Source organism: Erinaceus europaeus, chromosome 1 (assembly GCF_950295315.1).
Source record: "Erinaceus europaeus chromosome 1, mEriEur2.1, whole genome shotgun sequence".
In the NCBI taxonomy this organism is placed as follows: Eukaryota; Metazoa; Chordata; class Mammalia; order Eulipotyphla; family Erinaceidae; genus Erinaceus; species Erinaceus europaeus.
The window spans coordinates 110,756,850-110,769,956 of NC_080162.1; the positions used below are offsets into that span (position 1 = coordinate 110,756,850).

Genomic DNA, 13,107 nt, shown 5'->3' on the forward strand with positions numbered 1-13,107 from the left:
GATAAAATGAGTAGGCTGAGTGCCACTTACAGGCATTCTTCTCCAGGGTGTTTGGGTGTATTTATCAGTATACGAACATTTTTCCTCTTTAGAATTTAGATGACAGTTACATCGAGTAGCCTAAAACAAAAATAAAACTTTTCACACTGGTATAATTCTACATAAACATATATAGATTCAAATAAAGCTATTAAGGGGATCCATGGATTAAAACAAAAAGTAAACATCAAGGTCTACTCAGTAGTCTGACACCTCATATTCATAAAAATACATATATCACTATGAGTATAGCTACAAAATATGTTTTGTAATATAAAGGATATTACTGAAAATTTTTATTTCCATAAATTTAGTTCCTGCATCACATTAATTTCTTAAATTATATTTTATGGGGCTCTGATAGATATTAAGTATCAGTACTTCACAAACAAGGTTGTCTCTTTGATTATGTAGTACTAACATTTTACTTAATGAGACAGAGATATCAGCTCTGGCTTATGGCTGTTGAACCTGAGATCTCAAAACCTCAGGGATAAGAGTTTTTTTGCATACTCACTATGCTACATCCTCAGCTCTGTACTATTACTATTATCCCCACCCAAATGACTTGATTTATTGAACTTGAAGAATCTTAGTTGTTTGACAAGATCCATCTGATTACATCAGTTCACGAATTCTCTGTAGGTAATTACAGTCAAAGCATTCTCAAGTCATTTATATAACACAAAGTAATACATCTATTATGGGATAAATATCTGTCTTGATTTTTTTAATTCATGATAGTGAAAATGAGAACTGTCCTTAATCCAACATTGTCATACAACCATATTTGTTGAGCAACCCCAAATGAGATAAATATACTTTCTTTTTAAGAAAGCCTATGTATTGGGCAGGGGTAGATAGCATAATGGTTATGCAAATACACTTTCATGCCTGAGGCTCTGAAGTCCCAGGTTCAATCTCCTACACCATAAACCAGAGGGGGGAAAAAAAAAGCGCCTATGTATTCTCAATGATCAGATCAAGATAAATTTTTAAATTCTGTAAACCCCCAAGATTTGAACTGGGGCCTATATTTAGCACAGGACCGTATGTAACCTCTGTATCCCTGTAGATCTGAGCTCACATTCTGTGGTCACAGCTAGGAACATTCCAGGCTGCACTAATTTCAGGACTCATCTTCCTCAAGTGGTAAGAGTATGTTGCCCAACCTCCTTTCAGAGAATGAACAGTCCCTACCACTGTTGATCCCCATTGAGGGCAAAGTCCTGTAGGGGCCCACACAGGGGTCCATTATACTGTTCCTGATGGAGAAGACCAGTGATAGTGGCAAGAGGGATCTGTTAGAGGTCTAGGCCCATCATGTCTGTGTGGGAATCCCAGGACTCCCTGACTAGGGCCCCAGGTGATGGGGTGGCCTAATAGTGACCAAAGAGTCATCATTAAAATATGCTGGTCTCCTGCCCTTATCCAGCTTTTGTAGTCCTTACTTTGTTTAACAAGGTTAGCTTTGGAGTGATTGAGGGAAGTAAATAGGAAGTAGGTGAGGAGAGTGTCTAGGTCTAAGGAGAAACTATTTGATTAGGGACTTTATGGTATCTTTTTAGGTCTTTCTACTTGTTTGCTGCATTTACTAATTCATTGCAAACTACTGTGTGCTATTACTTTAAGGTGTATATTTTCCCCTAACTTATGGATATATGTGTACATATGCCCTATCTCATGGGCCCTGGCCTATATCTAGGTTTTGTTAGAAAGTGCACAACCTGAAATGGAATTAAGGAGTCCTATGAGCTAGGAAAGATCTCACCAGAGTAATAAAGCTGGAAGACTGACATTCCATGCCTGATATTTATATATTTTTCCCATATTTGGGAGCTACTCTCTTCCCTGATCCAGCTTTCTAGTCCTTTTCCCAACTCTGACACCATCTCCCCTGACAATACCTTGGGTCCACCTGGATGTGAGCTGTCAGACTCAGGTAAAAACTAGTAAAGTCATGGGCCCCTGGAATACACCTACAATAGACCCTCTAGCTTTTTCCAAAATGAAGACCCCCAAATCTTCATCTGCAATATTCTTGCCTTTTAGGTTCACGATTAGTAAACAATTTGTTCTTTATATCTTAACTCTTTTTTTTAGCCACCAGGTTCCAGAAGCTACCATGATACCAACCTGACTTCCCGGGGCAAGACCCCACCAATGTGTGTTGGAGCCCTACCTCCCCAGAGCCCTGCTCTACTAGAGAAAGACAGACAGGCTAGGAGTATGTATTAACCTGCCAACGCCCAAGTTCAGCCAAGAAGCAATTACAGAAGCCAGACCTTCCACCTTCTGAACCCCATAGTGATCCTGGGTCTACACTCCCAGAAAGATAAAGAACAGGAAAACTTTCAGAGGGGTTGGGATGAGATATGGAGTTCTGGTGATGGGAACTGTGTGGAATTGTACCCCTTTTATCCTATGGTCTTGTCAATATCTCCATTTTATAAATTAAAAAAAATTGGGAGTCGGGCAGTAGCGCAGCAAGTTAAGTGCACGTGGCACAAAGGGCAAGGATCCGGCGTGAGGATCCCAGTTCAAGCACCCCGCTCCCCTCCTGCAGGGGCGTCGCTTCACAGGTGGTAAAGCAGGTCTGCAAGTGTCTATCTTTCTCTCCCCCTCTCTGTCTTCCCCTCCTCTCTCCATTTCTCTCTGTCTTATCCAACAATGACATTAAGAACAACAATAATAACTACTACAACAACAAAAAAACAAGAGCAACAAAAGGGAATAAATAAGTACTTAAAAGAAATTTTTAAAAAATTTAAAAAATTAAAAAGAAAAGAAAAAAGTGTTAAATTCTCTTTGTAAAATGCAATTGCAACCAGATCATTGTAATATCCACATAAAATAAAATCTATTTGAGAACAAAAATCTCTCTAGTACTCTTATAATAAATAAATAACAGATTCAAAATTACTGGAGATTAGAGTGAAAAGATTTGTATAAAGAGCTATTATGGGGCAGGAGAGATAGCAAAATGGTTATGCAAAGAGCCTCTGGTACCTGAGGCTTTATAGTCCCAGGTTCAATCCCTGACACCACCATAAGCTAGCACTGAGCGGTACTCTGGTAAAATAAAAAATAAAACCTATCATGGGGCCAAGTGGTGGTGCACCTGGTTGCGTGCATGTTAGTATGCACAGACTCAGGTTTGAGCCCCTAGTTCCTGCTTGTAAGGGGAAAGCTTTGCGAGTGGTGAAGCAGGGATGTAGGCGTCTCTCTGTCTCTCTCTCCTTATTACGTTCCTTCTCTATTTCTGGCAGACAGATAAAGACAGACGAGAGAGACCAAAGTACTACTCACACCTAGCTTATGGTGGGGCAGGGGTTTAAACCTGGGATCTCAGAGCGTCAATCATGATTACGCTGTCTCTCTACCCCATATTTAATGTATTTCAATGAGAGAAAGACAGAGACAGAGAGTACAAAGCCTTTCTTAGCTCCAGCTGATAATAGTTCAACAGCTGCAAACCTACTTTCAAACGTGTATGAAAGAAACATTCATTAAAGACAAACAGACCTTTATTATTCTCTATAATACATTTTTTCCCAAAGTTTAAAGCTTAGTTTTCTAAATTTGTCTTTTCTCATTCCTGAAAACTGTGTCAAAAGTGTCATTGTCTTTGAATTTAAAATATATACATTAGATGTTACGATTTTCCTTCTCAATTTTATAGTTGTTAGTCTCTCTATTTACAATATTCAGTGACTCTTTTTTAAGACTTAGAAGTTTTCTTTGAACTTTTAACCCTAACATTCAGTTCACTATATCATGTTTACTATAGTTTCAGGTTAGTATTTTATATTTTGAGTTGCTTGCTACAAAAAACTGTTCTTTTGACTTCCAGTGAAATACTTCCTTTGATCTGTAATGTTTTCTCTGCCTTTAGGGTTCTTGTTCTTGATATTTTGTATTACTACAAATAACATTACAGTCAAGCCAATGCACACATTGTTTGTGTTGAAATTGTGAAAATTATAAAACTATAGAGGGCTGGGTGGTGGCACACCTAGTTGAGCACACATGCTACCATGAGTAAGGACCAAGGTTTAAACCCCTGGTTTCCATCTGCAGGGGGAAAGCTTCATGAGTGGTGAAGAAGTACTTTAGGTATTTCTGTCTCTCTCCCTATCTCATACTTCCTTCTCAATTTCCTTCCATCTTTATCAATTAAATAAAGTATAAAAATATTTTTAAAAATAATTATAAAATTATAAAACTGGGGGCTGGGCGGGAGCGCAGCAGGTTAAGTGCAAGGCCCAGCTTAAGGATCCTGATTCAAAGCCCCCAGCTCCCCACCTGCAGGGGGTGGCTTCGCAAGAGGTGAAACAGATCTGCAGGTGTCTGTCTTTCTTTCCTCCTTTCTGTCTTCCCCTCCTCTCTCAATTTCTCTTTGTCCTATCCAACAACAACAACATCTATGACAACAATAACAGTAACAACTACAATAAGGGCAACAAAATGGAAAAATAGCCTCCAGGAACAAGTGGATTCATAGTGCAGGCACCGAAACCCAGCAATAACCCTGGAGGCAAATATATATATATATATATAAACTTCAGGGTCCTGGTAGTGGTGTACCTGGTTGAGCACAGATGTTATAATGCTCAAGGACCAGGGTTCAAGTCCCTGGTCCCCACCTGCAGGTGAAAAGCTTTGCAAATGGTGAAGCAGGGCTACAGGTGTCTCTCTCTCCTTCTATATACCCCCTCCCTCTTGATTTTGGCTTTCATGATCCAATAAAGCTGATAAAAAATGAGTAAAATAATGTTATAAAGCATCAAATATGAATCTAAGAGAACATGCAACATCACTCATGGGGAAGGTCATTTTTGACCTTCATTCTAAATCAGTCAATACAGTTTCTTAAGCCTGAATACCCTACTTCATCTTTTCTGTTCTGCCTGTTCTCAACTCAGCAGTGCTCAATTCTTCAAATATGTGTGAAGAAACTAATGTATAACAATAAATTCATGTAAATTGTTGAATTTCAATGGTTTCTATTATTATTATTATTTTAAATATTTATTTATTTATTCCCTTTTGTTTTATTGTTGTAGTTATTATTGTTGTCATTGTTGTTGGATAAGACAGAAATGGAGAGAAGAGGGGAAGACAGAGAGGAGGAGAGAAAGATAGACATCTACAGACCTGCTTCACTGCCTGTGAAGCGATGCCCCTGTAGGTGGGGAGCTGGGGGCTCGAACCGGAATCCTTAGCCAGTTCTTGCGCTTTGCACCATGTGCGCTTAACCCGCTGTGCCACCGCCTGACTCCCAAATTGTTGAATTTCAAAGCTCCCAAGCAGAGCTGAAAAATTCAGATTGACAATGACTTTCCATTTCCTTTCAGTCTGAAGGCCAAAAAAGCTGAATTTCAATTCCAACTAGAATTCTATTAGAAATACATCTAGTGTCTGGTGTGAGGAGCCTATACTTCATATATTATACTGTGATACTTACAAGCTGATGTTCTAGTAGTTGGATTTTTTCATCTTTTTTCTTTATTTCCTCTTTAAGTTGTTTTATTTCATTTAACAAATCTTCATTCTAAAATATTAAAAATGAAATATTTATATTACTTATAATACCCCAGAGAAGAATTAAATAAATAAAAGACGTAGTAGTAATTGATTTCTACAGTAAATGGAAAAGATTTCAATATGGTGGATATTAATCTTCTAAAAATATAAACATTTTGGTGGATCGGGCGGTAGCACAGCAGGTTAAGTGAACATGGCGCAAACCACAAAGACCAGCATAAGGGTCCTGGGAGTCGCTTCACGGTTGGTGAAGCAGGTCTGCACGTGTCTATCTTTCTTTCCCTCCTCTGTCTTCCCCTCCTCTCTCCATTTCTCTCTGTCCTAAACAATAACAATAATAATAACTATAACAATGATACAACAGCAAGGGGGAAAATGGCCTCCAGGAGCAGAGAATTCATGGCACAGGCACTGAGCCCCAGCAATAACCCTGGAGGCAAAACAAAAGAAAACAAAACATTTTGATCTTCTAAAAATTCATTGTATGATAAGAAGTCATGTAACCACTAACAGTAACAGCAACATCTAGTTCACTGACTACTTATAGATGCCAATCACTAAGTACTTTTGGCTATGTAAGCATTTGCTCCTGAGTATAATCCTGTTATAGGCACAGTATCCCCCTTTTACACAGGTCATCTAGTCAGATAAACCAACAAACAGAAACTCTATCTCAGTTTCAAAGGATATTTCAGAGTCTCCTGTTACAGGGAATAAAGGGCACAATAGCAGAAATCAATAGTAAAATTATTACTTTTTTGTCCCTACAACAGTAAAATTAAAAGCAGAGTTATTTCATGGGTGGGTCAGATGTCAGCAGAAATACAAGTGTGCTGGAGTCGGGCTGTAGTGCAGCGGGCTAAGCGCAGGTGGCGCAAAGCACAAGGACCGGCATAAGGATCCCGGTTCGAACCCCAGCTCCCCACCTGCAGGGGAGTCGCTTCACAGACGGTGAAGCAGGTCTGCAGGTGTCTATCTTTCTCTCCTCCTCTCTGTCTTCCCCTCCTCTCTCCATTTCTCTCTGTCCTATCCAACAATGACAACAACAATAATAACTACAACAATAAAACAACAAGGGCAACAAAAGGGAATAAAAAAAAAAAAAAGAAATACAAGGTGACAGAGACTCTCCTCTCCCTGAGAGCTGAGAGCTGCTAAGCCAAATCAAAGAGAAGATACCCTGGAAATCCTGTAAGAAATTTCAGGGGGCCAGGTGGTGGCACACTTGGCTAAGTGCACACACCACAGTGTGCAAGGATCCAGGTTCAAACCCCTGGTCCTCACCTGTAGAGGGAAAGCTCCACGAGTAGTGAACAAGGCTGCAGGTGTCTCTCTGTCTCTTTCTCTCCCATTTCAATTTCTCTGTCTCTATCCAATAATAAATAAAATAAACAAATCTTAGAAAAAGAAAAAAGAAATTTCTAATGGTGTTGAATGAAAATTTTAGATTTTTTTTTTTTTGCCTCTGAGTTATTGTTGGGGCTCAGTGCCTGCACTACGAATCCACTGCTCCTGGAGGCTATTTTTTCTCCTTTTGTTGCCCTTGTTTATTGTTGTTGTTATTATTGTCGTTGTTGTTGGATAGAATAGAGAAATGGAGAGAGAAGGGGAAGACAGAGAGGGGGAGAGAAAGACAGACACCTGCAGACCTGCTTCACCACCTGTTAAGTGATCTCCCTGCAGGTGGGAAGCTGGGGGCTCAAACCGGGATCCTTACGCCCAGCTTTGCGCTTGGCACCATGTGCATTTAACCCGCTGCGCTATGGCCCAGCCCCGGGAAATTTTAGATTTTAAAGTTAAGCAGGGATCCAGTTAAGATTCCAAGTACAGAACGTCACTGCCATAAAGCTAGTCCACTGTTTACTACTATTCCATTATTCCAGCCACTACACTTCCTTGACCTGTATAAATTTTCTCTCACACAAGTCTAATCCTTCATAGGACTGTGAATTATGTTCAAATCCTACTAAATTGTTTTTCCATTCAACAAATCATATAAAAAATTATTGGGGCCAGGTAGTGGCACACCCAGTTAAAAACACACATTACCAAATGCAAGGACCTGGCTTTGAGCCCCCCACCCCCCTCCTGCAGGGAAGGTACACTTCACATGTGGTCTGCAAAGCAGGGTTGCAGATGTCTCTCTTTTTCTCTCCCTCTCCTCTCTTAATTTCTCTCTGTCCTACTTAATAAAGATTAGAAAGAAAAAAAATAAAATAAAAAGCTTCTACACATGGAAAGAAACTACATAGGGATAAACACCCAAATCCAGTAACTAGACTCAGTAAATTACACTGCGAGTCTACTTCACACCTTGTTTCAACTAAAAATAAACTGATCGTGAAAATTATTTACAAAAAAGATGACTAGGAACAGTGGAGTCATCATTCAGGCACCAAGCCCCAACAATGAATCTGAAGACTTTAAATAAAAGAAAAAAAATTGTTTTAGGGGCTGGGTGGTGGTGCACCTGGTTGAGGGTACATGTTACAGGCACAAGGACCTGTGTTTGAGCCCTTGGTCCCCACCTGCAGGGGAAAGCTTCATGAGTGGTGAAGCAGTATTACAGGTGTCTCTCGCCCCTCTCTATAACCTTCTCAATTTCTGGCTGTGTCTATCCAACAAATAAATAAAGATAATAAAAAAATTTTAAAAACTTGATTAGAGCAAGCACAGTTGCAGACTTTAATATATTTACTACTGAGCAGTTCAACTGCTGTAATTTTATAACTTTAACAGCAAAGAAGTATCTTATGCAATTCATGACTTTCTGGCAGTACCTTGTAAACATGGTCCCCATCGTCTGGCTCTGGACTGGACGGCAGTGACAGCTGAATATCCTGCAATGAACCACTCCCATCATGCTGGTACAAGGAAAAAAGGAAGACATGAGATTAACAAAGAAAGTAAATCTAGCCCTTTAATTCAGACTGCATTTACTCTAAGTCCTACCATGGCAAAAAAAAAAAAGTACAATATTTAAAAATCTCCTTCCGGGGCCAGCAAAACAGCTCACTTCAACCATGTTCTCTTGTGCAACCCAGATTTGAATCCAACCCACACTGCATTGAAGGCAGCTCCAGTGCTGTGTGTGTGCATGTGTGTTTTTCTGTGTCACTTCTGTCTCTGTTGGAGAAAAGAGAGAGAGAAAAAAAACAAAACTCCTTTCTAGGCCTGAACTTGCATCCTTGTGCACTGTACTGTTTATAATTAACCAAGTATGCCACTGTCTGGCCCTTGGACCTAAATGCTAAGCAAAAAATTACAAGACTTCTCTAAGTAAACACAGAAAATCCTTCTGGACCTGAATTGGGATAAAAGATTCTTAAAACATATCAAAAATGTGATCTATTAAAAACAAATCTGCCTTTAATAGCAGAATTTTAGCCCTTTAGAAAAACTATAAATCATCACTGGACATACAAAATCAAGTGACCACTTTGTAAAACTGTTCAGCAGTTTTTTTTTTAAAAGCTAAAAAATATTAACAGATAACCCAGCAACCCCTACACCAAATTATTTATCCAAGAGAAATGAAAAACATGGTCACATAAAACTTATGCATGGATGTTTATAGTAGCTTTATTGATAACTAAAAGTGGAAAAACCAAATATCCTTCAATTAGTAAAGAGACAAACTAAGGTGTGCATAAGGTATATGCACACTACTCAGTAATATAAAGAATAAGGAGGAGAAATTACTGACACATGAATTAGCAGAAATACACGCATGAATTTGAAATACATTATGACAGGTGAAAAAAGAGAAAGTACTTAAATGATCGTCTTGCAAAGGCAAATCTACATAAAACAGTGGTTTCCAGGAGCTAGCAATGTATATAGAGACTGTAAGAAAATAATTCTGAGTACTGGCTTACATCACAGCTGCACAAGTGTATGCTGCCTTTGTCAAGACTCAGAACTGTATAATACAAAGGCTGAATTTGACAGCATGTAAAATATGCCTCAATAGAGTTGAATTATGTCCTCCTAGAAATTCACATATAACCTTATTTAGAAAAAGTCTCTTCTTATGTAAGTGAGTTCAGATCATAGAGAGTTAGGATGAGAATTATAAACACGGCAACTGATAAGCGTCAAAAGAAATCTAGACAGACACAAGAGAGTAAAGATCATGCAGAGACAGAGGCAGAGGTCAAAGGAAGGCTCATAGCTGCCAGCTAACACCAGACACTGGAGGCAAGGAAGGCTCCTCTGCTGCAGCTTTCTAGGAGAACAAGGTCCTGAGGACCCTGGCTTCAGAATTCCAGAGTGACAGAGAATACACTTTCTGTCATTATGCTCCTTTCAAGTTGTGGTACTTTGCTACTCAGGTTTAGAAAATGAATATATGAAAAATAAACTGTCAACAATGGGGAAAATAAAGAATTAGCATAATACAGGAGACAGGTAAAATTAGAGCTACGCCGATGACATCTGCTGTGCAACTCAGGCATCCAAGTTCGACATCCTCGAGGAAACACGAAAGACATGTCTCTGATATCTGATTACTGTAAAAAATGGTGACTAATCCCTAGCACTGCAAAAACGGTATCATCTGTTTTCTATCTACACCATGCCTCGGCCTCGCGTAAGCTTAATGTGCAGCTTGGCGGTACAAGAATCCGGCATGAAGCCCAGCCAGTCTATCTTGGCGTTACTCTCGATCGCACTCTGTCATTTCACAAACATCTCATAAAAACTGCAGCAAAGGTGGGTGCGAAGAATAACATCATTGCAAGACTGGCCAGCTCCTCATGGGGCGCCAGCGCTTCCACACTACGATCATCATCTCTGGCATTATGCTATTCCACTGCAGAATACTGTGCCCCAGTATGGTTCCGTAGCCCCCAAGTCCACTTGGTCGATTCCAAATTATATTCCTCCATGAGGATAATTTCTGGAACCATCCGTTCCACCCCGGTTCCATGGCTGCCAGTTCTTAGCAACACCGCCCCGCCAGATATTCGTCGGGATGCGGCATCATCTAAGTTCATTTCCCACGTCTATGCTCGACCGGACCTGCCAATATACGCGGATATCTTCGCCCACCCTGTCCAACGCTTGACGTCTCGTCACCCAATCTGGTCCCCTACGCCTACACTGAACTTCTCTGTTCCAGTCTCTTGGAAACAGAGTTGGCAGTCAGCTGAGGTAAAGAACAAACACCTCATCACAGACCCCTGCAAGCGTCAACCCGGCTTTGACCTAGCACATCATGATTGGGCCCTCCTCAATCGCTATCGAACAGGCCATGGCCGGTGCGCCGCTATGTTCCATCGCTGGGGAGCCAGAGACGACCCGAATTGCCCCTGCGGCTACAGACAGACTATGACCCAAATAGTCAATGACTGCCACCTCTCCAGATTCAAAGGAGGTCTCGAAACTTTACATCTGGCTCAACCTGACACTGCTGACTGGCTACGGAAGAAGGGCAAACGCTAGAAGAAGAAGAGCTATAAAGTATGAATGAGGTTGAAGTCTAACAAGCAATAAGAGGGACAGCACAGGGAGTCAGGTGGTAGCGTAGCAGGTTAAGCGCAAGTGGTGCAAAGTGCAGCAAAGGACCACCATAAGGATCCCGGTTTGAGCCCTTGGCTCCCCACCTGCTGGGGAGTCGCTTCACAGGTGGTGAAGCAGGTCTGCAGGTGTCTATCTTTCTCTCCCCCCTGTCTTCCCCTCCTCTCTCCATTTCTCTCAGTCCTATCTAACAGCAATGACATCAATAACAACAACAATAACTACAACAACAATAAAAAGCAACAAGGGCAACAAAAGGGAAAATTATATATATATAATATGTATTATATATTACAATATATAATATATATAATATATAATACATATATATATATATGGAACAGCACAAAAGATATACTCATCATAAACATTTACACACCTTACAAAATAACATGAAGAGACTGAAATAAAACCTGACAGCATTAAAAAGAGAATTTGAAAAATCTGTAATCGTGCAGGGGTAGAGAGCATAATGGTTATGCAAAGAGATTCTCATGCCTGAGGCTCCAAAGTCTCAGGTTCAATCTCCTGCACAGCATAAGCCAGAGCTGAGTGATGCTCTGGTAAAAAAAAGAAAGAAAAAAGAAAAAAAGAAAAAGAAAAATCTATAATCAAAGAGCTAAAAGACAACGAATATAATCTCCAATTAAATTACTAAGGCCACCTTACCCTACAAGTAACTTTGACACTAGGCTATATTGTATACTCTGTTAAATCTAAACTAAGATGAAGTAAGCAATTCAAAACCAGAGAATGTCTTGAGAGAAGCTGAGGATAAGAAGGACTTTTTTTAAAATCATGAAATGGACAGTGAATACTTTCTTCTTGAAAAATGCTAAGAGCCATCACACATTCAATGATAATACTTTACACATACTAAGTTGACACTGACTGATCAGTGCTGGGCAATTTTCTAAGCATTTTGCATCCTGCATGTTGTAAAGTGCAAAGGTGCAAAATTAACATGATTATAAAACACCATTGCACGTGCCTGTTTACTCATGCACACGCGCACACACACACAGTAATTCATAGTTAAGTGGTAGTCCAAGTATTCTGGAATGCTTTTCTGAATTCTGAATGCAAGTAAGGTAAATTAACTCTGTATAATTATTGCTTTACTTAAAGACTCAAAAGCTAGATAAGACTTTATATTTTTACCAGGTTTTTTTGGGGGGTGATGGTGGGGGTATTCAATCAGTACTGCATTATCAAGGGAACAGAACTGCTGTCACAAGAGTACATCTCCACAACGGAAGTGTCACTGTATCTTGCCCTTTACCAAACTATCAGCCTGTTCTCCCAGAGGGCCTGAGAGTTCCAGCTCTACTTCAGTGCCTCTCTTTCCCCCTATGAGCACCTGGAATTGCTGCAGACTACAGTCCATGAGGTGTCAACCTTGTACTGAGGATTACAGTCAACAAGCCATCTTCTCCTTCTTTTTAACAAATATAAAAGCAAACTTGTTCTAATAATATGACTTTTCTCCATATTAACTTGTTGGGAAATGCTACAGCAACTCCAGCTTACCCAGGTGGGTTGGCCATGGACTTGTAAAAACTGGGGTTTTCCTAGGAGGTCCAGGGCAGCTGCAATGGGCATGGACACTTGAAATGACTAACAAGGCTGGCAGCACTGCCCAGTCCCTGTTGACAAGCACCATCAGTGAGGTCAACAAAGCTGCCTTGTGTCTCAAAAAGTTACAACACAATCACAAGCTGCACCGAGAAAGTGGGACAGAGGAGCAGAGTGGACTTTCTGCTCAATACAAAGGCAGGTAGTTGAGCAATAACATCACAAAAACTAGAGAACATACAGTGAAAATAATGTCTGTGTGATGGTGTTAATCCATGCAGGGCATTTTAAATCTAAGTATTCATGCTGAATTTGAGAGAATTTTAAAAATATAGTAGTATAAGCCCTGGTTTTTCAGTATGTATTTTAGAGCTAAAGTGATTTGAACATATTTAGGACAAGTACTTTTATGAGCATTACAAGTAT

The 13,107-nt window shown here is 40.0% G+C and overlaps 1 protein-coding gene across 6 annotated transcripts in view; it reads right to left on the bottom strand.

Annotated features, from left to right (window-relative positions):
* The window catches only part of CCSER2 (coiled-coil serine rich protein 2), a 140,044-nt gene that overhangs the window by 26,275 nt on the left and 100,662 nt on the right, over positions 1-13,107 (bottom strand). For all 6 annotated transcript variants that reach the window (XM_007533922.3, XM_060193588.1, XM_060193592.1 and 3 more), the window contains 3 exons: positions 8,367-8,450; positions 5,507-5,593; positions 31-120 (listed from right to left, as the gene is read on the bottom strand). In XM_007533922.3, the coding sequence (XP_007533984.1) occupies positions 31-120; positions 5,507-5,593; positions 8,367-8,450 (261 nt within the window). The remainder of the gene's footprint in view (positions 1-30; positions 121-5,506; positions 5,594-8,366; positions 8,451-13,107) is intronic.